The sequence below is a fragment of the Lagopus leucura genome, unplaced genomic scaffold (genome assembly GCF_019238085.1).
Source record: "Lagopus leucura isolate 7727_CA_CO unplaced genomic scaffold, USGS_WTPT01 Super-Scaffold_100036, whole genome shotgun sequence".
Classification (NCBI taxonomy): Eukaryota; Metazoa; Chordata; class Aves; order Galliformes; family Phasianidae; genus Lagopus; species Lagopus leucura.
Genome location: NW_024962285.1, coordinates 177,358 through 203,142, shown reverse-complemented (window position 1 = coordinate 203,142; position 25,785 = coordinate 177,358). Strand labels below are relative to the sequence as shown.

The window sequence follows — 25,785 nt, the reverse complement described above, 5'->3', positions numbered from 1 at the left end:
CTTTAGTAAATTAGTTTTAAGAGAATTAAAAGATGTTTAACAGACTGTAGTATTCCCTAAGGATCTATTCTGCAAAGATCCACATAGTCAGACCCTCTCCAAATAAGAAATACCTAAGCAAGTTCAGAAAGTAACCAGTAAAATTCATGCCTGAAAATACCAGAAGCTCTAAAATGCAGCAGATACAATCTCAGACTCAGTGAATCTGAAGTCACAAACTTCTGCTTTAAGGGGTTTTATAACTTCTGTTTTAAGGGGTTTTTCATTTTAAGGGGTGTTATACTGTGTCAGAACATTTGCATCTCTTATGTTCTCTGTGCATCTCTTTTGGCTGCTGCTCAGGGGAAACAATGGTTGAGTTTGACAACTACAACTCTTCTATATCTTTAGCCAGAAGCAGTTACCCAAAAGCCACAAATGCATTCTGACTCAGGTTCATAGTTGTAACTCCAAAAAAAACGTAGATCTCCCTAGCCTGGATTAGCCAAGTACCCAGGGCACAGAGAGAAACCCAAGAACAGAGACACAAAACTCACCCGTGCATTCATGCTGTAGTCCTTTCCCATAGTATCCTTTTTCACAAATGCACTCAAACTGGCCAGTGTGAGTGCCACATTTACAGCTTGCCATGATGTCACAGCAGTTCTCATTCGCCTCACAGAGATATGAACAGTGTGATATATCTTCTTGGATATAACTACCAGAAGGCAGGTCTGAAACAATATCAATTTATTAATTAAAAAGTCCAATCTCAAATCCCCTAAAAGTATCATATTATATAACTAGTATAATGTTTCTGCAAAAGTTCTAAGCTCTAGTGATGGTAGCACGAAATATACCATTGCACAATATAAGAAAAACTTGTTCCTACTATGGAAAAATATCCACTAAAATCAGTGGTGCATAGAGTCTCAAGTTTTCTCACTTGGCCTGGCTTGATTCTAACACTGTCAGAAGACAGTCTTGCTCCATACAGAAGCTGCTGAGACAGCTTCTCCTGAGTTTGGTGGGTGCTCTCACTGGCGTAAGGAGAGTATTTAGTCATGGAATGTACAACTTGTTGGCCATATAAAAAAGAATAAATCTTTCCTTTCGTGCATCCACAAAAAAAAATTTAACCGGAACAAACAGAACTGCAGTAAAGCACACTACTAATGTAAAACTAGCATTCTATTTAAAAGTAAATATAACAAATAAATACAGCAGCTAGTATGATGCATGTACTATGTCTTATTCAAGCAGCACCGGCTTTCATGCAAAGGTCTACTTGTGTTCTCACTTGCTAAACTTCTGTTTTTCATAAAGGCTTTTTCAGAATAAAGTAGATCAAAAAAGGATAAAAGTCCAGTTCAAATTTGCTTCCCATCTCTTGCTCTTTCCAGTGTTATTGACCACGTAAGGCCATAAAAACAGATTGTATTTACCTTTATACACAGGAATCTAAATGTTTTTCTCAACAAGCAAGCTTTCATTGGTGTGCAAAACATCAAAACTGGAAAGCTAATGGTAAGGTATGTACTGAGGGTGTCTTTTTGACAACCGTGTAGCTAACTACCAGGTTCATCTAGTCAAACAAAAGTCCCACTAGGCCAAGACCATAGTCTCTTTGTCCTTGGACAAAATAAAGAGAAGGATGGAAGTACAGATATACCAGTGAAGAGAATTTAGGTCACATTTCATAGATAATGAGTTAGTTAAATTAATAGTTCATCATTTTGCCTGAGGAATGAGCATCTTTACTTGAAAGTCAGAGGAAAAAAAAAAAGAAATGTATACTACATGAAATGCAGTTACCAGACAGTACTGGAGATCTTTATATTCAGCTCTATGTTCTCTGTAAGACTTCTGAAGTCAATACCTTCATGAAGAGCCCTGCGTGCCAGAGCTTCAAACTCGGTAAAACTGTGAAGGAGGTAACAATGATCTTCTTTTGGATGGGAAGCCATGTCATTCAGTTCTCGGATATTCCCCTGCCATATCCCAAAGGTGAAGATCTCCACTCCAAATTCACGCAAGGATGCTGCAATTGGTCTTGGGTCTCCACCATTGGAATATCCATCAGTGATGAGAAATATCACCTTTGTGGAATTCCCACGGGCATGGCGCAGTATTTGCTAAAAGAGAAAATGAAATGACACACCTCAGGAAAGTGTTAGCAGCCGCTGATTTGAATACTGCTTTCCTAACAATTCAGCTCCTTTCATTTAGCTTGCACAGCTAGTTTAAATCTTTGCAGACTACTCATCATATCAAAGAAAAATAATCTACAAACAGTACTGTGGTTAGACAGTGTTAAACACTGACTAAGACTTCAGATGGACAAAGTCTGCCCTATCACAACTGTGAAATCATGACAATCTGAAATGAGACACTTTGACATCAGTTGGTCAAGTCAACCATGCATCAGACAAAACCAAACCTGAACAGTCTTTTAGCAACTTGGTTCAGTCTGAAGTTTGAATGGATATTTTGAGAATCTAGTGTGAGACTCTGAGGACAAAAGTTCAGATGCTACCAACCATCTCAGTGCCACGGGTGTGACATGAATGCATATCAGCTGGCAAGCTGGTAAATGTCTTTCTGTTCAACACATGAAAACCATTTGGTTCCAAGCTTGCTAGTTTTACCACACACGGAAGTGAAAAATCCATCAAACCATACCATGAAAGTATGCTGCAAATGGTGGCAAACCCACTCTCATGATTGCAGTTTCCAGTATGTGGACTATGGACAAATCCTTTACAGCTTTTAAGGGATAAATAAGGGAAACAATTTTGATTTCAATAAGGGTTATTTCACTCAAAAAAAGCCACCAATATATTAGAAAAAGATGTAGGGATCAACTTATCAACATTAGTAGAAGAATTGGTCAAAAGCATATATACACATACATACCTATATATAGAGATATTCACATATACACTTATCTATCTCTATATATAGATACACACACATAGATATATATGTATATCTCCCTCCCTCCTTCTCTCTCTCTACATACATATATATACGTATATATATAGTCTCTATACGTACTCTACTCTACATGTAGAGAGACTATATATATATGTGTATATGTGTATGTAGAGAGAGAGAGGGAGAGAGATACACATATATATGTATGTGTATATATATATATACATATATACATATATATATATACATATATACATATATATATATACATATATATATGTATCTTGGAAAGATTCTTACACACAACAGCAACTTTTCACATGAATAACCTGTCATGGGCTAAAGCTTCCACTGGAAATTTTGTCTCTCTACATACTCCTTCCCACCTTCCCTCTACCATTTGTTGTTTTAAAAACTGAAATTCAGTCTGAATTTCTGGAAGACAAATAGTGTCTGTATCATTCTCTTCTTATACAGAGCAGATAGAAGAAGCTGATTTACACCCAGTAAGCCCACAAGCAATTTAACAGTGTAGATACATCAACAGAGAACACGTCAAAGAGAATGTGCATATACATACATGGGTAAGAAGGAAAAGGTACTGAAACCAAAGTGATACCAATAGGAAAAACAGTCCTGAAAAATAAGGTGCCTTGGATATCTGATGTAGAATGCAAAAATACACCTATACCTGATGAGGCTTCATAAGCCTACCTCTATGAAGAGAAGTTTCAGAAACAGACAAGAACATCAGACTGGCTAGAAACATGTTCTCAAGTCACTGCCAGGCTAACAAATTACAAATAAAAAGGAAATAATTTATTATATCTACTTCAAAAGAATGACAAGGTGGGCTGCTTCCCACCCTCAGCATGCCCCTCAAGGCACAGAGTCCCCACTCAGCAAAACTGTACTGGGAAACTTCAGCCTGCAGTAACTGCGATTTTACTGATAAAAAACAAAACCTGTGAAATGACAATAATCACTGGAGTTTCCTACGGCATCATATATTCAGCAGTTGAATATTAAATTAAAAGTTAACAAGATAACCTATTAAAGAGAGACAAATGTGACTACGAAAGCCTTCAGTTTCTTATTCTGTGCAAAGTGCTTTCACCTAAAAGTCCAAAAACCTTCCATCTGTACCTGCCACAATGGTGACAGCTTTTCCATTGGTGGCATATTTTTGTTTTGCCTTCTAGCATGAGGTAACAAATATGATCTGATATATTTTGAAGGTATCTTATGTTTGATCCACTAAACTCTAGGGTCCACTTCTGATTTATTGCTAATCTTTCCTCAGCAAGCACTTAAGATTGTTGGCTATTTTAACCCCAGCATAACTCTCTACACTTGCTCCTGCTGCTCAATTCATCCTTCCAGTCTGAGACTGCACTAATGGTAATTACTCTTCTATTGTATTTAGTTTTTGACAACAGGCAGAGCACCTTCAGAAACATTATGCCAATGTGCTGTGAATCAGAAATCACCCAATGGAATTACCAGTCTTGTAGTCACTCACAGACTTTCAGAGAGTAAGTAAATACGGGACCATCACCGATCTCTCCTTGCTGAATGTCTGTGGTCATAAAGCAAGTGATTCTGAAGGCGCATTTTCTCCTTTTTCTGTGAACGTGAATTTATGGAGGAAAGATTTTCAGATTGGTAGCATTTGTATTACTGTTTTATTTCAGTAAGACTGCACCATGCTATAGTGAAACGCATGACATATGACAGACCTTCCAGTGATACTGATTGTAGATTCCAAAAATCACGTCATCATATATGATGAGTAGTAAGTGTATTTAAGCAACTCTTACAAATTCCAAAAGCCAGCATGAACCAGAGTTAGGATTCATAACAAATTCTGAAAGTCAGACTTATAAAATTAAACCTGTCTGGATTTTAGATCACAAGCTACGCCAGTCCAAACAACCTGCTGAGATTTTCCAACCTTATTCACTAAGCCTGGCTAAATTTAGAACAACTTGATTTTGATTTGGCAATGCCCTGATTTCAGGTGGATTTCAAAAACAGGATAACAACGTGCACCATAAGTCAGAGCAGAAACCATTGGCGCTGTGGTCTGAAACACTGCCAAGAAAATGCTGCAGCTGGGCTGGATTCTACTGCTGGTGGTATGTAAAACCTAGGAGGAATGAAACCAAATTCTCTTGCAGACAAAATCCTTTGCAAACCAAACCCTCTGTTCACCCTATTGTTTAAGTCATAATTGGAAAATCAGAATAAAGTAAAAAGCCAGAATGAAAAGAACTGGGAAGACAAAGATGGAGGAAAAGACCATATGAAGATAAATAGTAAGAAAAAATATAAATGCCTAATTTCAAAATGTGTTTTAATGTAGATGCTCTAAAATAAGCAGAATTGGAAGTTGAGAATGTTGTGTAGTTTGTGAGTTAAGAAATATAATTAACTTTTTTACTATTAACTGTGCTATTTTAAACCTGAATGTAAGCAACTTACGCTTCTATCAATCTGTTAGCGATTCAGGCTGAAATTTTCCACCCAGGATGTTTGTCTCAAGTAAAATGTTTGTTTCAGTAAAAATGGCTTTTATTTCTGAAAACATGATGAGGAAAAACATATGTTCCAACTGCATTTCCTTGTTTTTTGCAACTGTAGTGCCTCTGAGCAGAATTAATTTTCAATCTGCAAGTCACTTGATAAAAAGGTAGGCTTCTACCAGACCATGGAAAAAAAAGCAAATCAAAACACTCCATAATCTGAAACTGGTGGACAGAGTTAAAAAATACAACTTTCAGAGAGTTAAGGGACATTCTGGATACTGCCAGTGCAATTCTTGGAAGACCCACTTGCTAGCATCTTGTTCTAGCAGAACATCATTTCAACTCACGATTATGTTGGAACACGTATCAAAGGGGAAAAAAGCTTCATTTTCGTAGAATCATAGAATGGCCTCTGTTGAAAAGGACCACAATGATCATCCAGTTTCAACCCCCCTGCTCTGTGCAGGGTCGCCAACCACCAGGCCAGGCTGCCCAGAGCCACATCCAGCCTGGCCTTGAATGCCTCCAGGGATGCGGCATCCACAACCTCCTTGGGCAACCTGTTCCAGGGCCTCACCACCCTCTGGGTGAAAAACTTCCTCCTAATATCTAACCTGAGCCTCCTGTCTCAGTTTAAAACCATTGCCCCTTGTCCTGTCATGCTCCACCAATGGAAACAACCCCTTCTGTTTATACGCTCCTTTGAAGTATACTGGAAAGCCACAATTAGGTATCCCCAGAGACCTAATTCTCCTCTTCTCCAAGCTAAACAATCCCAGTTCCCTCAACCTTCCCTCACAGGAAGGTGCTCCAGCCCTCTGATCATCTTAGTGGCCCTCCTCTGGATCCACTCCAAGAGCTCTGCATCTTTCTTGTACTGAGAGCCCCAGACCTGGACGCAGTACTGCAGATGGAGCCTCACAAGATCTGCAGAGGGGGACAATCACCTTTCTCTCCTTGCTGGCCACCCTGTTTTTAATGCAGCCCAGAACACAGTTGGCCTTCCAGGCTGAAAGCACACAGTGCTGGCTGCTCTCAAGGAGAACTTCTCCCAGTTTGTATAAATACCTGGGATTGCCCTGGTCTAAGTGCAAGCACCTTGTGCTTGGCCTTGTTGAACAGGAATTTGTTTTGGCAGGACCTGTCTTTGCAATTTCATCAATGCTTTTTCAGCACTGTTTCCCTCTGTGCATAGGACTAAAGTGCATGAACTCTGCATATGTAATTAGCGGACAGCATTACACATGGCATTCTTTTTTTACCAAGTCATGCTCATGATAGATAGCAACCAAATCTCCATACTTTTCACAAATTCAGTGACATGTCAGCATGGCCAGTAAACAAGCTAGCTGCTGGACTCCTAGTATTTTAGACAAAGCAACACACACCTCAGAAAGGACTATTTAATTCTTTTATCAGAAAATTAACAAGAATCTCTGGTCCACGAAACTAGGACCTCCAGAACGTGCTGTGAAAAATACACAAATGCTCTGTGTCTTTCCAAGAGACCAAGAAATGTTCCCTGGCTGTAGGTCCCATGAGCAACAGTCTATCAAAGCCCCCTTGAAAAAATGAAAGTTATTAAATGGGTAGCATTGGGAAAATATTTTTGTTAAGAGAAAAACGCTATTTAGCTATATGGGTCTGGGATATGAGAAGAAATCAATAGCTATTCTGCTCTTTACATCTGAAAGGGCAACTCCTTCTCTGGGGCAGCAGTGCTGTCAAAGGCAACCACAAGTAGAGCAGATAGGCAAGGGGGAGTGAAGCCGTTCTGCTGGTACCTGAGCTACTCAAACGTGTAGACACCAACAGATGTAAGCAGAGGATCCAAAAGCAGGAACTGACAGACAGATAGAATTGCTACACATTGACCCTAGAAATCAAATCAAGGCCATTGAACAGCTTGGCCCTTAACTGCTGCAGCTGTAACTCCAGACATGTAATCCCTGCTGTACAACAGAGTAGAGGAAAAGAACAAGAGAAAGAAACATCCAACATTTAAGGGGGGGGGGGGGCGGCAAGAAACATACATCTATTTTTAGATCATTTGTATGTGTCTGGAGGCCCAGTCAGTGCTTTGCTACTTTCTGTGAGAGTACAGTGGCAAAAAGAACACGTCACCACCCACAGTAGCTAACAACTCAAATAACAGCTTGCTGTCACAAACCTTCTTAAAAGTCGTAGCATCATGCAGTCACCACAGAGCTGCATCACTCCGCTCCTTCTCTCTGTATTTGTGTCGCAAGAAGTGCTACACAGCTGGAATAGTGTCTGGAGAACAAGAGGTGCAAGGAGCAGCTGTGGCCCCTTGGTTTACTCAGCCCAGCGCAGGGGAGCTGAGGGGAGGCCTCAAAGCAGCGGCAGCTCTCCTAGGAGCAGTGCCAGGGGGCGGTCAGGGAAAGGCTGTGCTCCAGAGGGCGGTGCTGTGTGGAGCCGGGGGTTGGACCCCATGGTCCTTCTGCGTCCCTTTCAACTCTAGGCATTCTGTGATTCTGTGATTTTTTGCTTTCTACAGCCTCAACTCACTTTCCTCTACTCCAAAACATCTTTCCTCTCCAGAAAGTCCTTATAAAAGCCTTTTTTTTTCCCCTAGAAATTTTGTCTGTTGTAAAACATCTGTTCACTTCAGCCCTCAACTTGCAAGCACACACAAAAATGATGTCATTTATTGAGCCAGTCCTCACCAACTTCATGGATGGTATCTACGTAAGACTGGTTTTTTGGTTTTTTTTTTTCTTTCATGACAAAGTCCTTTAATAAATTTTAAAGTTCTTCAACAAATAAAACTTAAGAACCCACTGAACAGTACTGGGAAGTTAAAAGGACCCCAAAAACCTACTTCTCCTGTATGAAGATCCACATATGCTTCTGATTTTAACATCAAACAAACCTAAGCATCAGCCATACATGAAAATAAAGTGCTGAATGACGAGTTTAATTGAGAGCATGGCCCATTGGACCATAACTATAAATCAATAAGGGATAAGTGCAAACAAACAAAAACAGTGGTCTTGATAACTACAAAGTAATTCATTGCGCCACTTTTCTATCAGCTTCTTTGATTGTTTTACTACCTGCTAGCCCATCTACACTTTCCTCACAGGACTGATCAGTCAGTTTCAGCAATTCTTGCAGATCTCAGATAAAACATTCTTTTCACATTAGCACTACAACCATCTGTATTGCATTCAGTCTCTGTTTAGTGTGTACAAATAGCTGGCAGACTTGACATTTCCTCTGTGCCAGTAACAGCCCTTAAAATTAAAAAAATTTAGTCTTGTGCAATAGAATGTTATCGTACAAAATTCTGCTCTAGAAATTCACTATTCCAGTGCAAAATTAAACTCTCAGCAGTACAGTCATAAAAAAATCTGAAACTCCAACTTCTGTGCTTCTAATATTGGTATAAAGTTTGTAATACGCAATCACGGGATGAGCAGCATCCCATGCTCACCAACCAAAGACTTGTCAGCCATTGAAGTGCCACAGCAATGAGAGTGTCAAGGTTCTTTGTTACTGCCTCCATTACATGTTCTGCATCTAATCCATAAACATTTGATCTTGTGCCTAATCCCTGTCCTTATTCAGTATCTGTCTTTTAAAGAGGATTTTGACTGTAAAGAATTTGCAATTCATATATCAGTCTACAGGGAAACAAACCGAAATGGGTCAATCTGTCTCACTCCACAAACTGAGCCATTGCTAACTGCTAGCATCAGTCAGTCCCAGTATCCTTGCCAGGAGAAGCTTGCCTTAAAAGAAGCTTGCCTTAAGTTGGAACCTAGCTTTCAAAATCACATTATCCAAGCATTAACTACACTGCTCTTTGTACACCATGTAGGGAATAACCTAAGGCCTACAAAGTGAATGCTACACATTGTAGGCCAGGAAGATCCATCACTGTACCTCAGAAGTGAAAAAGAAAGCCCTCCACTACTGAGCCATTTATCTCTGCTGTACCAGTAAACCACTTACAATGAATGTGCTATCACCCTAGGAATTACAGAGAAGCTACAAGCCATGGGAAGAGTTCCCAACAGAACTAGATGACACTTTTCTCCCAGAGGATCACTTATTCACTACAAAATAAATAACATCCAGTTAATAATATCGCTAACTTCAAAATAACAAAGTCTCCAATACATTTTTATTAAAATGAATAAATTATGTTTCACTATACAAAGCACTACACAGATTTGATAATTTAAAATTTCAAATACAATATGTCTTAATTTCTTCAAATTCACAAGGGGAAATGGCAATGCAAAAATCCTTCTGTGAAGCTCACTCTGAGTTTTAAGATTCCTCCGCTCTCATTCTTCTTGCAGGTAAAAAGTCAAAGCTTGGCAATAAAACCGTCTAAATGAATATTCTGAAAGGGGGAAAAAAAATCAGTACTGAGATTGACTCTGTTGATGGATTTGAGGCATCTTATCAGCAAAGCCTGGAAAATCCCAAGAAGGTTGGTAAATTCACAGGGACACCATGAATACTGTTTCCTCTATCATCGTGTATATATTATCCCCGTACACAGAAGAGCCGGTATATCTCCAGTGCTTCCTCTCTGAAGCTACAAATGTCTTCTTTCTCCACCATGTCTTTTGGTCATTGTACACTGCTACTTCCACTGTTCCACTGAGGTTTTATGCTCTCTTTAGGTTTTCTTGCCCCTTTTCAAGACAATAACTAAAAATGCTCCATGAGATTTTGCTTTCCAATTGTGCCTTTCATCACTTTCTTCTGCACTGCTACATAAACTCCAAGAATGAGCTGTTACTTATATGTAAGCAATTATTTGTGGAATTTTCTCTGAATATTCACCTAACAGGAACTGCATTCAAAATTCAGGGAAAAGACATGCCTAAAGAGTGAATCTGTGAATTTCAACAGTACTGCAACAAAAAGGAAGAAAATAACCAACAAAAATAATAGATACTTAAAATGCAGTGATGTTGAGATGGTCTAGTCTTGCATTACTCTGACTTTTACTTCAGTAACAAGTACTTCAGTAACAGTACTTCAGAAGCAATGTACTATCTCTGTAAATTATTTTCTCAGTATTCATTTCTGCAACAAAATCATGTGCACAATCTATGAACGTAGCCTTCTGTCTTTCCTATCCTTTCTCATCATATCTTCAAATTTCACCTGTTCTTTATGCAACATTACGTTCTCTGTATGTAACCATCTTCCCTTCATTATTTTAATTTTTCCAAATTAAATGTAATTTTTATGTATTTTAGAAAGAATTTTCAAACATTTTATATGCAAATAACACAGTGCAAGAATCTCAACTAAGAAAGTAAGTTGTATTCTTTCACGTATCTTTGTGAAAACGCAGAGCCAGAATTCTCTCAGTAGCAACATGAGGTGCAAATGAGAAGCTACAAGCACAAACTGGAACACAGGAAATTTCACTTAAATAGGAAAATAGTCCTTATGGGTGGTCAATAACTGGAAGAGATTTTCCAGAGAGGCTATAGTGTCCATCCTTGGATGTATTCAAAACCCAAATGGACAACGACCTGAGTAATCTGACTTTGTTCCCTTTCTGAGTAGGGGAGCTGGACCAGATGGTCTCCAGAGGTCTGTCCAACCACAACAATTCAGTGATTCTGTGGTTTAGTGATACGAGAGGAATATCTGAATTCCAGTTCTTAGTGTTTATTTCTAGCCTCATTTACTCCTTTTATGGAATGGATTCTGCTTGTAACATTTGTGTTGCATTTTCAACACTTCAAATATGCTGCACAGTTAAAAAGTGACAATTCATGCATTTTGTACAGTTTTAAAAATGGAGAAATCCCTCCTGTCTCAGTCAGCGAAGCTATTCACTTCAAGACAATCACATTCAGATTGCCTAAAGGCTATTTATTCCTCATATGCCATCAAAAAAACCCCAAACCACTCACAAACCACCATTGTTTTCACAGCCACAGGAGCTACCACATATCTTTTTGACCTAGATTCAGCTCCACACAAGTGCTGGAACTGTTGGGTCTGCTGACTTTGAAAATTTAGGTGGTTTGCAATTTTGAATTCCAAACTAGAAAAAAACAGAATGCACCTACTTACCAGGAGACAACTAACACATCACACTGAAGTCTTCTGAATTGGACATTAGAAGACATTATATACACAGCTATTTCCTCAGCTCTTGGTGCCATATAAATTTTATCAACAAATTACTTAGGAATGTGAACAGCTGCTGCAGGACTTACACACTGCTATGCTGTATGTTATATTTAAATCACTGTCTCGCTAACAGACTTCAGTTTCATTTGAAACATATAAAATCCTAATTATCTTTCTCTCTGAGCAACTGCTATTACTAATATAACCAAGATGTTATATTATTTCCACAGTATGCTCTGGTCTTTTGCTAGTAATAAAAAAATGCTCTTAAATACTTTACTGAATACATAATTAATCTCTATGTATTTTCAGACCAAGCATCCACACCACTATTGACTGGTGCATCTGCCAAGTATGTATTTTTTTCTGTGCTTGTTTTAAGCATTCATTATTCTAAATAAGCTGAACCAAGTAATTATTACCAACATGACAAGCACCCTTCATGACCTGTCTCATCTACTGTCAGCTGTCACTGGTAAATTATCTTCTGAATATCTTACTCTCTTCCAGGGCTGCTGCAATCAAGCAACATGAACATATGGCTATCACTTGTAAGAGCTGTCTCAGCCCATTGGGGTGTGTGGGAGTATTTGGTACAGATACAGGGCATACAACTGGACACCCTGCTTACTGGTCGCCTGTTTAACAAATTACACTGCTTAAATGCTAAAGATTTTTACAGGTTGCCTGTCAGATTCAAGGAGGTTCTTCATCCTTCTGGCTGAAGTTACCAGACAGACTACGAACCAGTTGGAATAACATAATTTTTAAACACAGTATTTTTGTTTTTAATTGTGTTAACTTCATAGAGATTAGCTCAAAAACTTGAATAGGGTCCAGGTCACATGAAGAGGCTTTTTTGAGAATTTTAACACTCCAGACTTGCTGTTTGGGTCTTACTTCAAACCCTTTTACCAAGAAAAACACTGGGAAAAAGGAAGAAGGACAACAACAAGGTCAAATAGCAATTTTGACCTACTTGAACCCTCTGTTAGCAGAACATCTTTCTGATTTTGCTAAGGGCACGTTTTTCATGAGTTAAAGTTTGCTATTGCTGTTAGCTGAAGAGCAACACTGCTCTAACTTCCAGAGCTACAACGGTCAGAAAATTCCAAGCTATAAACATTCTGTGTTGCATGCAAAATACTTAAATTCCAGTAACAGGTGGAACTAGAGGACAGAAGCAAAAATGTGTCACAGCAATGTATTACAGACTGAATATTTACGTGGAGGAACATATGAGGAAGTATCACCAAATATGATATTCTAATATTTTTATTTTGCTGGAAAGGCCCCTCATAAGGTTGAAGAAGGTATTATAAATAAAACAATTATTTTATTCGAACCTCTTCAAAACTATAATGACTTGTTCCCAGTTTGAGGAACAAATTACTCCAGGCACATCCAACCTGCAGCCTGGCACAGTTCACAGTGCGGCCACCCCCTACCCCACAGCATCATGATTGCAGCTCTTCGTGCTGAGTGGCTCAGCCCAGCCCTGTGCGCGCACACATCACTCAGCAACAAACATTAGTGTGCAATCAAACCCACCTGGTCTAAAACCAGGGCACAGTGCTGTTCCAACTCACGCGATGGGAAATCAGTTTATACATTTTGATATATTGGCTGAATACAGTCCTGTGAGCAGGAAAAAACCAGGCAGCTATGCCTTTATAAATAAATCAATTTGAGGACAGGTTTCAATGTTACCGAAAACTTGCCATTTTTTCTGTATGTCTTTGACTCCAATTTCAGTCCACATGAATACATGATCTGCACATTTTCAAAGATATAGACTTACAGTCAGATTTTCAACTCAAAATCTTGATCACGTCTCTCTACTGAACTTTCATGATCTCCCTCTTATTAGAGAGAAATATCCCTCTCTTCACTGTCACACCTTATTTGTGTCATTGCTTTTGGCAGTATGTTCATTGGTGAACAACTGCTTTCAAAGGTGAAGCACAGAAAAAAATAAAATTTCATCAAAAGTCTCAAACAAACACCTTGAGAGCTCTCTAAGAATTGTAGATACTTCCACTGAAGCAGACTGATACATTAGTGTCACAAACAAAAAGGTCACATATCCCAATAGTTTTACGGTTTTGTTGCTCTCATTTTTTAACAAAAAATATTAAAAATGTTTTGTTACTTAGCTACATTACTTGTATTATACATTTTAAGACTCTGGAAGTAATGCTTACTATTCTATGATGTTGGCCTGTGATATTAGTGGTGGATGTTGGTGATATGGCAGTAGGGGCTGAACCTTCCCAACAATATCCTGTTATATTTTGTTGCCATGAGACAAACGGCAGCAGAGGAGTACTCTGACATAACATTGACATGGAAGTGTGGATGAAGCAAAAGTGTGACACTGAATTCCTCCATTCATCAGTGCTGAACATTTGTGGAGACCAAACAGTGAATGTGAGCACAGTGAGGCACAGTGGGGTGCATTTCAGCAGTGGCAACAGTGACAGCAATTACCTCCGCTGGTGCAGACTGGTACAAGCATGGCATGCAGGCCCCTGTTCATTCCTGACGAAAATGCAGAGTTGATGGTGATGTCTACGATAAAAAACAGTGCTTTGTAGCTAAGAACCTGCTCTATCAAAAAGTGTTACTGTGCTCTTCGTATGTCCTGTAGTTTCCATGGAAATAAATAGGAGGCATTACTTTCAGAGCGACCTATGCATATGTGGCCCATGACCTCTTCACTCAAACACTTCTGCGACCTCTTCACTCAAAGCTGCCCAGGCAAGCCGAAAGGTTGGACACCAATGAATTACTTAGTGATGTTTGGCTTTGTGCCTCTGGGGGAAAAGTGATAAAACATATTTCCCTGCAGAGATGCTAACCTTAAAGAACAAGGATCAGAGGTACTGGCAAAGGCTCTGAGAGAGGACAGAAAATTATTTTCTCAGGAAGAATTAACTCTATTCTTGAAACATTTAACAAAAAAATAACCCACACACTATAGTGGTGAGAAGTTTATTTCATTGCTTTGTTACTTCTGCCGATGCATCAATAAGACTTTATTCCTACTGCAATGTTTCCCACCCTTCCTCTGCCTCTGTGTGTTATGCTGGGAAATGGCTGAGGGCTTTGTGACACTGGGCTGTAAACAATAGTGGTGCCTTTTAAAATAGCCTTATCTCAGCAAGTAAGCAATGCAGCAGATACTGGCGTACCTTTCTCTCTTCATAATTCCAAACCTCCTCTTCTCCTCACCTACTCAGCTGGCTGACAGAACACAGGTCAGAAAAGATGCCAAACACTGTGCTGTGTAGATACTTCCAGTCAGGAATGTCCATTTCAGCTCTCAAGAGGTAAAAGCCTTGAAAACTGTTGAAATCTGATCAAAGGAAACTGCAAGACTTACAGTTAGACCAGCATCTGCAGCATAGGAAAAGTATCTGAGGTAGGCCCACAATTGCAAGACACGGAACAACTATTCCGTAATGCAGCCTTCCCCACTGGTAGAGCCCAGTCCCCTGCTGGATCCAGCAAGAGAAGACAAACAGCCTTCTTTGTGCTGAAATAAACACCAATGGTGTTGTCCATTTTCTACAGAAAGCCTCTTTTTTTTCCCTGTCTTTTCACACTTGGTATATAACAGCTGAAGAACATTATCAAGAGTAGGATATGCTAATACTGCTGGAATGGGTGAAAGGGTCTCTCACAAGGACAAAAACTAGACTTCACATGATTACTTCCAATCACCTCAGCAAAATCACTCCCATTACTAAAATACACTTTCTTAAGATCTTTCTTATACAGCGTAAAAGCTTCTCTACTTCTGAAAGGCAGTGCACACTGTCTCCTGCACAAAGCAGATGAGAAAGTCAGAAAGTGTCAGCCCATCACTGCATCATTCAACTCTACTCCATACAGCATCACCGAGTCTTTACAGGTGGAAGTCATTAAGCTCGCTATGAAACAATATAATCATCTTTTTAGACTTGAAAGTCTAAGTACGCTACTCAGGAAACTTGTAAAAATTGATGTACTTTCCATGGAACTTCAAGATTTGGGGCTTAGACTACATCCCACACAGCTTCAAAGTTATTATTTCTGCTGTCCATAACCACAAACATATTTGAGTATCACTGGCCAAACTCACAGCAGTGCAACAAGCAATAAATCATATGCCACAACAAGCATCTCAAAGTAAAAGAAAGGAACTGCACCTTCTAGCTCTTTTGTGGACTGGTGTGTCATTCTCATAAAAAGCTGAATAAGCAAATTTCTAGGCAAAAGGTGTACAAAAATGTAAGGATGGATGGTGATTTGGAAACTTCTGAACCAGATTTTACTAAGTCACAAACATGGCATGCAATACTGTAAGTCACTCCATTTGATAACAATTACTTTATATATAATACTCTGCATTGCTGTTACTTACACCTAGTACTCATATTAACGTATTATTGGAGTAAATCCAGTATATAAAAATCATGGTTTGGGAAGGAACACAGTTCTAAGTATTAAAGAGAAGACATTCTCACACCTTGAAAACCAATCCTTTAAAAAGGCTACAAAAAACTGAAGAACACTTCAATAGTAGTTTTAGCTTTTCACCAGAACTACCAAACCTCTTGCTTCTAGGGACACTGGAGGAAGAAGAACAAAAAGAATAAGGGAGAGGAACCTAAGAGCAAGGTCTTTCAGTTTCAGTTCAGAATCCGGAGCTACAAAGTCTATTTACACATCTGCAGCACCATACACTCAATGGAGAGAGAGAGATGCTGCAGAGATCCTGACCTAGAATTGCCATACTGAGGTGCTGTGCGTGGGAACAATCCATCTCTACATGGACAGAAGACTCCAGACTGAGGTGCTGCAGTCTGTCTGAAGGCAGGCTATGTCCCTTTTACACCCTATATCAATCAATTTAGTCTTCCCTGCTGCTCTGCCAGGTCAAAACAGTATCAATTTTAAAAACTAAAATTACTCTTAACTTTAAAGGAAGCTAATTAATTGCTAACCTGCTAAACATCAAACTTCCAAATCACACACTTCCACTTAGAACAAAATGCCCAACAATTCTAGGAGCACAAGCAGACCAATTTCAGAAACAAGTTTTCCATCAGAGAAAATAGTTACTCCACTTAGTCCTGTATGTATTACACATAAAACTTTCTGCCAGTCCTGGCCAATAAGCCAGAGAAAAATGAGTTACTTCATAAATTTTTAAGGTAGCCCTATTTCAGCTAGGTTCAATAGCAATGAACCATGTGTGGATGTCTGTACGCTGCCTCTGGCCTTGCTCCTTTAGTCTTGCCAGCAAAACCTATGTGAAACTACAGCATGCACAACTACTGCTTTTCACAGCCACCACGCTGATTAAAAGCGGAGCTAGGTCTGACACTAACGATGGCTGACAGGAACTGCACTCCCAATTAGCTCAGGGGTTATTAACAACCAGCTCTGCTGACCAGAGAGGTAAACCAGGTTGACTTCTGTTTTCTTCATCTTTAACACTGTTTTTCTTCGTAACCTTTAACACAGACTCCAAGGCTGTCATCAGAACCCATGCAGACCCACTCCTGCCAAACAGTCCATCAGCTCCATTTGACTGATGCTATCATCTGATGTGTGGAGAACAATGCCATAGTAGACTAGATCTCCTGTTCTCTCATTACTAGCTGCTGATCTTGCAGAGGTCACAGGAATTTACATCCCTAAATTCATTTTTGCTAAATAAGCAACATACATGACTGTAAATGCAAGTCTTCTCAGTGCAATGACACAACTATTTTTATTTTAAATAAAAAATGCATCCAACTTACATGCTTTAAAATTGTTTTCAATTTCTTTTGTGTCAATATCTTCTTAATTTCAAAATGATACTGAATTTTAAAATGCATTTGAATCACAAGCAAACTGATCCAGAGGGTAATAATGTTATGCCTTGTGCCTCTGACATACGGAGCAAACAAAGCCACTGTGACGTATTTAAACAAGCATTAAATAAGCATTAAAAGTGTTTACCCTAAATTGATATGTGCTTACATTCTTTTGAGGGCTATTTTTTTCATGTTTTTTATTTGGACAATAACAGAAGACTGTATCTGACATACTGGTTAGCCATTTATCATGCTTCCTCAAGATCAGATTAGATACAAGAGCCAGATTTTATTTGTAAAGACAAGATACAGTCAGAAATAGAAAGTGTGTCAGATGAGTCCGTAGGTGTTGTGACAGACCTTCCACTTACACACACTACTGACTTCAGTGGTGCAAGACTGAACTTCAGAAGCAAAAGCTAGTTTTTTAATTAACAATTACCACAAGAATATAGAACAACTTCCAAAGCCTTCATGAGTGACTGCTTTGCCAAGTTGCTTAGAACAATTAACTTGTCTGTTTAGGTTGGGCTATGGCTTTCTTAATTCTGACTTCAGCTCAAGAGCGCTACAAATTCCAAGTTCCGTACAGAAAAAAAAATAATTCCATTTCAGTTACACTGGAAGACAGAATATAGCCTGCCTTCTTAGAAGCAGCAGTTATTTTGTCAACAGGCTGCTACACAGAGTAGTTAAAATTTCTATTTTCGTCTTTTTTGAATCTGTAATAATCAGCAAAGCTTCAGGACATACAAAGTATAACATTGAGGCACTCTTTATTCTGCTAGCACATATGTAACTGTGACTATGGTTAGACTCTCAAGCACTGAGCATGCATCATTGACTTCTACTCCACTATGGCAGTCCCTCATTTCTATCTCATAATTAATCTGGCAAGAAATACACACTGCTCCCAAAAGGTGCTATGGGTGCTGCTGGTAGTGTTTACCTCTCAAGACCAAAAGCTCCAACTGAAACACTATTTAATCTTAATCCTGGAGTGTGCTGAGATTTTGGAATAGAATAGAATGCCAGGTACATACACCTGGGAAACTCAGCACTTCATTCCACCAAGTTACTTTCACTCTAGAGGTATCCCCTGAATAGCAGCAGCAGCACTTCCTCAAGCCTACTTTCTTCAGTTCTGCTTCAGCTATTCTTCACTGTTGCAAAAGCTCTACAGACTTCCAATATGCAGTACACAATGTGCATAACATCTAGTACACACAGGTTGTACTATCCCATCAACCATGTGAAAAACTGGACCAAAGAGTTTTGAATGAATGTTTAGTTTCCTGCCCTTCCTTACTATTTCTGTTTATGTATGCATCAGTGGAAAGACTGCTGCATGTGTTCATAATTCTATGTTAATATCTCTAAATAACTGCTGTATTTTGTTATTCCAAGAATATTCTACAGAGCTCTACATCTGTTCTTCCTAGGATATGCAATCTAAAAAAAATAATTGTAACAGTGGAAGCCACAGCATTGATGCTCTCTGAAGGAAGTTCTGTAGATCTTAACACTGAGTTTTGAATGACTTCATGCTGAAACTTCTTCCCCACAGAGTAGTTATACACAGAGTAGTTAGTTCCTTGGCCTCTGTGTGTCTGATACACAGAGTAGTTAATTTAAAGTGACACATCCATACTGCACATTTGCATGGAAGATACTGTCAAAGAAGCTTACACTTTTGCTCAAGCTACAGCTTTCAGCCATAAGGTGAGGACTGTATCATCAGTTTCAGTCAGTGCTAACATCTTGGGAAGCCAAGACAGAAACAAGCATCTCCCACAAAGTTGTTACTTAACTGCATCCTCACAATGTAGAGCTTGTGCTGTGTCAAAGTAGATGTCACATCATCATCTAATTTCAGGCGCAGGATGCATGGGTTTTGACTGGTATTCTCCGAAGGCCTAGTTTTGTTACCTAGTTTCCTCTGTACTCCTGCCTCATATGCTAACAAGTAAAGCTAAAACCAGAAACCAGAAGAGCAGTAGTCAAAGATAAGAAAAGTTAGCCAGGAGGTCAACCAACTTTACAAATTCACAGTAAGGTCTAACTATATTTCTTACAGATGTAGAGAACAAAATTTTACGAGCAAAATTGTAATTATAATAAGTCCATCTCCTAGATAAGCCAAAGATAAAGCCAAATCGATTTTTTTTTCTTAACCATAGCTGCAGCTAAGTCCAGTTCCTGGAGCTCTAGAACAAAGATTATCACAGCAGAAACACTGACACCTTGATTACTGAGAAAAATAACACAAACACTAGGCTCTCTTACGCCAGCAAATGTATTTTACACTTGCTAGCTCACACATTAAATGAAATCACAAACAAAGGTACAAAACCAGACACTGACAGTAGTTCAGCCTTCCTCATCACAATACTGTCTCCTGCCTGATGTCCTTCCATGTACCTTGTAGGATTCACACTTTACTTTCTGGGCAGAATTGTCAAAGTGTGGTATGTAAGCATGGACACTTCTGACAAAGTGTAGAAATTCTGCAAGAAACCCCTCTATAAAGCACTTTTGGAGAGGATGCAAAACTGCAGAGCCAATAAGAATTCCTTTATGAAGAAGACAGACATTGCTTGGTCAAGCAACAGTCAGTGAAACGGAGTAGCTCTGCTTTCAGGGGATGTACAGTGTAGTGTTCTGCTGCCACAAGTTCTGCAGCAGTAAACACTAAGTACATCTAACTCACATTCATTTACTACATCCTGCTTCCAGGTCAGCCACTTGACTGCCCTGATAATCTCGCAGAATTCTCTTATCTCCCTCTCTTTGCCTCACTCTTTCATAAAACTGTCATAAACTTGAGTTAATCACTTTAGGATCTACCCACCTGAATGAAGACTTGAGCGCTAGGAATACATTAGGGAGCTATGTGGATATAGCATTGCGGGACTGTGGGTTGGTGAGCATGGCAGTGACGGGTTGATGGTTGGACTGGGTGATCTTAGAAGTCTTTTCCAACCTTAGTGATTCTGTGATTACAACAATGTGCTTTCCTCCATTTTCTGTTACAAAAGTACTTAACTGATACTATTTTGGGGAGTTTGTCATGGCTTGCAGACACTTCTAGTTTTTGAAAAAAAGAAAATTCTGGTTTGAAGCACAAGAAACCCCACATTAAAGAATATGAATAAAATTGAGACATTTTAGGAAAGTGAAAGAAAAAAACATAATTACTATTCTAACAAAACACAGTTAAAAACAAAAGACGACAGTACAAGAGTCCTTAGGGAACATCAATTTTGTTATACTTAAAATACTTCTGGAAATTTATTCCAGTAGTGGTATTTTAAACATAGAACAGTCATTTTTTTGGGAGTCCTAGAAAGGAGAGTGTTCCCTGAGGCTGTAATTTGTCTTAGATGAGGAAGATACACTAAACAAAAACATAGGACAGTATCTTCAAGTAGAAGTCAGCAAACCAAGCAAAATTTAACCTTGTTACTCTAACGCTCTGTGCTATCATGTGAATATTATTCTTCCCATGTTCTTCAGAAACCAGAGCGTAAAATTACAGCAGTGTTGTTATGCCCATGTAGCTGTAGTCATAAAACTGAATTGTATGTTTCTGATTGAATTTTTGTTTACTCCATTTGAAATGAATGATTAGACAAGACTGTATCCAAGAAAACATTGTTTCTTCAACTTAAGTTTTGTTCATAAGGGTATTTTTAGCTTGTGTCATTAACTTTTTCACACAGCATCCCTGAGATGGATCTGCATTAAATCTTGCTTCTACAATGAAGATCAATCACAGGGACGTGTCTTCCTAAAGGAGGTTTTCCATATGAACGCCAAGCACACTGGAAAGTGGTATTCTTGCCACCCACCAAACCTGAAGAGAATATCTTTACCAACTTCTTAAGCCCAAACTGATGGGCATCTTGCAGCTCACTCATTGACTCCAAATGAGACTCTATAAGATGTCTGAAGATAAATACTATCATTGCTTACCTACAGCTCGCTACCAGAAATCAAACACACAGAGGCCAAGGAACAGCCAGAAGAAAAAAGCTTCCAGGGCAGACCTTCTGTCCACAACCAACCACTGGGAAACCTCTTCAGCACTCTAAAGTCCCAGCACATGCCAGGCCCTGTCTCACCACTGCTGTGCCATAGGACTGCCTAACACCACCACAAAGGATCCCATTCCAGCATCTGGAAGCATTCTTGGATACACTTCTATCACACACCAACCTGAGAGCACCTATGCCAGTCATTAGCAATTGAAACAGACAACTGGCAACAGCAAGTAGACACCCCTGACTGCTGACAGCTATTCTGAAACCAGGTCACTGGCTCCATGCTCCTTCTAAGCGCATTTCAGGCATTTCCAGTGCAGCAGAGAACAGGGGAGCCAGAAGAACAGGTGGTATGGAATAATGGCAAGAAGTTGCCCTGACCAGACTATACCACATCCCACACCACCACACGACCTTATGCCCCTTAATACCATGCCACAGGAAAGGTTGAACGCCACCTCCACACAGAGGAGCCCACAGCCATCACAAACCACTCCACCTCATGAAGGATCACACACAGCATCAGCACAGAGGATCCCACCACCACTAAATGGAGGTTCACACCACACCACCTCCACACTGTGGACCACACAACAGGAGAGAAACATCACCATACTACCATCAGAGAGACACAAACCAGACCCACACAGAAGATCTTTTCAGCATCTAAAAGAGGGATGTACAGAAGACGGGAGGGCAGGGTCTAATGTGGTAGGGCAAGGGGAAGTGGCTTCAAATGAAGAGTGAGCAGCTTCAGATCGGATATAACGAAGATAAGGATGGTGAAGCACTGGAACAGGTTGTCCACAGATGAGTGGCTGCCCTGTGCTTGGAGACAGTCAGGCTGGACCGGTCTCAGAGCACCTAACAAAACTGTAGATGCCGCTGTTTAATCAAGGCGAGTTGGACTAGATGGCCTCCAGGGTCCCTTCCAACTCTAGCGACTCAGTGAGTCTGCAATCACCCCACCACGACCTGCAGGCACACCCCAGCACAGCGGAGGCTCACACATCACACAAACGCCAAACACGGGTCCACACACCACCTCCTCCACAGAAAGGACCGCACACCACACGAAGGACCTCGCGATACCCCTCTCACACCACATCACCCCCGCACGGAGGACCAACTCCCCCCCTTCCTCCAGCACAGCCCGGCCCCTCGCCACACGACGGCTCTCGCACCCACGCCGCCCGCACGCAGCCTCCCGTCGCACGCCGCCCCGCGCTCACCGCCGCCTGCTGGAAGGCGCCCTTGGTGTAGGTGCCGCCGCCGCGGTAGGCGATGGCGGGGATCTCGCGGCCCAGCAGCGCGCACTTGTGCTGCTGCGGCCGCCGCCGCGAGATGTAATCCACGCGCGGCACCACGTTGCTGCGCGAGGAGAAGGTGACGATGGCGACGCGCGTGGCCGCGGGCACCACGGGGAAGTCGGAGAGCAGCTTCTTGACGAAGCGCAGCTCGCTGAGGAAGTTGGCCGGCCCCACGCTCGACGACTCGTCCACCAGGAAGACCAGCTCCAGCCGCCCGCTGCGCGCACGCAGCCGCCGCACCTGGCGCTTGAAGGCGCGGCCCAGCTTCTCCACTTTGCTCTCCGTCGTGTCGGGCAGCGGCGGCGCTGGGGCGGGCGAGGCGAGGGCAGGCGAAGTGAGGGCCGCCCCCCGGCCCTGCGGCGCCGACAGCGCCAGGGACAGCGGTAGGGACAGTCCCCCCCAGCAACACAGAGCTACCAGGGGCCACATCGCGGACGGCGGCGACTCCCGCCTCCGCGCTCCTCGTCGGGGCGGCCTCCTTGCCGCCGGCCCCCGCAGGTACCCGCGCCCTTTAATCCCCCCGCGGGCCGCGCCGCAGACGCCTCCCCCGCGGCGGAGGTGCCCGCCCCGCTCTCGGCCCCTCGCCGCTCGGGAGCGACGTCCCCGGCTCCCTCCCCGCCCCGCCGGCCCTCCCCCGCCGCCCCGGCCCGCCCCGATGGGTCCCGGCGGCGGGGTGGGGAGGGACGGGAGCCCCGGTGGCGGCCGGCGACCCGCAGACCGGAGCCGGGGCTCCTTTTGCCCGCCGCCGCGCAGCTTCAGTTATCTAAGCTGTTACAGCTCATTTCACTCGCTAATTTCTTACTAACCATCACTCTAGCTGGTCAGCTCCGTTTCAAGCAGTAATTCAGTCTTAGGAAAATCGACTTGGAGCGTGCCGATCAGCCAGGTAAACCTGTTGATTGCAGCTCCTTCATTCATTTCCCAGCCCTTCTCTTTGCTGTTTGTTGCCATTTAGCAGTGCCGTGGTGTACATGCTGGTACATTTGCAAGTCAAACCCCACATCTATATTTAATGCCATTACTTAGTCCTTCTTCACTGCTGATGGAAAATCCAGTGCTGCTTCTTTGACTTTCCAGCAGTACTCAAATTCCACTGCAGCTGACAAGGGAATACGGGAGAGGAGATATCATTTAATTACGGAAACGATGCATTTGATGTGTGGTTCCAACATATGCTAAGTACTTCATAAAAATACACTTCTTTGGTGAACTTTTGCCACATTGTGCTTGAAACAGAGGTAGCATTCAGACACTCTCAGAGAGGAATAGTAGAGTTCTGGTACTGAGGTGTGTGCTGCTGATGAGTTGAATCAGTTCATCTCGCTTCGTTTATGTCACAGTGAAACACTGCAGCATTGGGCTGATTAGCTTTGCCCCGGTAGTGACAGGCAACATTTCACCTTGAAAGGGGCAGTTAGGAGCTTCTACAACACCTGCCTCCTCCAGCAAATTGATTTGCTCCATTAGCCTTTGAGGGGTGAAAGAAGTGATGCCTCAGTTGCATTCGCTGTGGGCTGAGTAACAACAGTGCTGTACCTTGGAGCACTCTTATCTGTAGTATATCAAGCTAGAGAGCATATCAATATTTGCAGAACCCAGATTGGGAAGTTATAGCCAAGAAGAGGAGGTGAAAGTGAATGAAATGAGTGGTTTTTACAAGGTGTGCCTAGAGGAAAGTGAATCATTGCAGTTGACATGTTCCCATTACTCTAAATATTCAGGTCACCATCAAGATGTAACTTTCTCTAGGCCAGTTTGTTTTGTTGACAAGGTAACTGCCAGTTCCCTTGTTTTCCCCCATGTCTTTGTAACACTAGTCAGATTCAAATTTTTAATGAATTGTAGGACACAGAAAAAAAAGAAAGGAGGATGAACTGGAAACATTTTTAGCAAAGAAAGAATAATTCGTGTTGGTGGCCATTTTTCCTATGCACAATCTGTACTGCTAGCGTGAGAGACTGCAACCAGGTAGGACTAACTTTGAAAATACTGCAGTTACTTTCAGTATCAGTGTTCTAATCAGTACTGACTCCCCCTCCCTCCCCCCCCCCCCCCAAAAAAAACAAAAAAACAAAAAACCCACAGGGTTGTTATAAATTGACCCTTGAAACACACATAATTTGTGAAAATGCCTTTTCGTAGGACATACAAGTCCTGCGTCTTGTACTGAGGCTCTTATTTGTTCAGCTGAAAGCTGAATATGCTGTGTGAGATGCCCTTATATGTAAGGCCAGCAAAGTGAAGTCATCAGTTAAAATGTAAACACATTAGTCACACAGTCAGTTCAAAGTAAAAATGAGTAAATAGGTGAACTGCAAAGCTCTGACTGGATGGGAGACTGAGACTCTCCCATGGTACTGATGCAAATATTGTAGTGGTGAGTTTGTTTCCTTTAAATTTGTGATAATTAATGTGCATTCTCCCACACGTATGGTGCAGGTAACTCCCCTTAAAATCATTGGGGTTGAACGTTGCAGTGCAGAGAGGAGATACTAAATAAAGCATTATGTGATACTGTGAAGCATTAGCATTTGTAATAAACACAATCTGGGTGTATGGGGGAGAAAGTGGTAACAGTGTCCAAAGTATTCCAGTGTGTTCATATTGTGATTTGAGTTGAGAGAACTGGAGAATGATTTCTGGAATAAACTGAATGTTAAAAATCTTAGATGCAGCCTGTAAAATCCTCAGAAAGGCATTTTATCCGGAAGATTGTGCTTGCAAAATAAAAGGTTGTCTTGTCAGTGATGGAGGAGGAGGTTGTGTGCAAGTGAGCAGTGGAATTGTGTTCACTGTATGTTCACTAATCTTTTCCAAAGGCACAGTTTCCAGTGGAAATCTCTGTTGTAATAAAATTGCCTGCTCCAAGCCTGTCTGCCAGTTCTCTACAAATCCTTTCCATGTTGATATGCTTAAGCCCTCTGCTTTTGATGGTCTTTTCCCTGTTGTATTCATGCATATTATTTGTGCTTTGGTTCATGCTGATCTGTAGCAGATG

The 25,785-nt window shown here is 41.2% G+C and overlaps 1 protein-coding gene across 1 annotated transcript in view; it reads right to left on the bottom strand.

Moving 5' to 3' along the window:
- SVEP1 (sushi, von Willebrand factor type A, EGF and pentraxin domain containing 1) overlaps positions 1–23,216 on the bottom strand; it is a 125,402-nt gene extending 102,186 nt beyond the window's left edge. The window contains exons 1-3 of the mRNA XM_042882867.1: positions 22,710–23,216; positions 1,859–2,114; positions 537–713 (exon numbers count right to left, since the gene is read on the bottom strand). Of these exons, the coding sequence (XP_042738801.1) occupies positions 537–713; positions 1,859–2,114; positions 22,710–23,216 (940 nt within the window). The remainder of the gene's footprint in view (positions 1–536; positions 714–1,858; positions 2,115–22,709) is intronic.
- Positions 23,217–25,785: the final 2,569 nt, after the last annotated feature.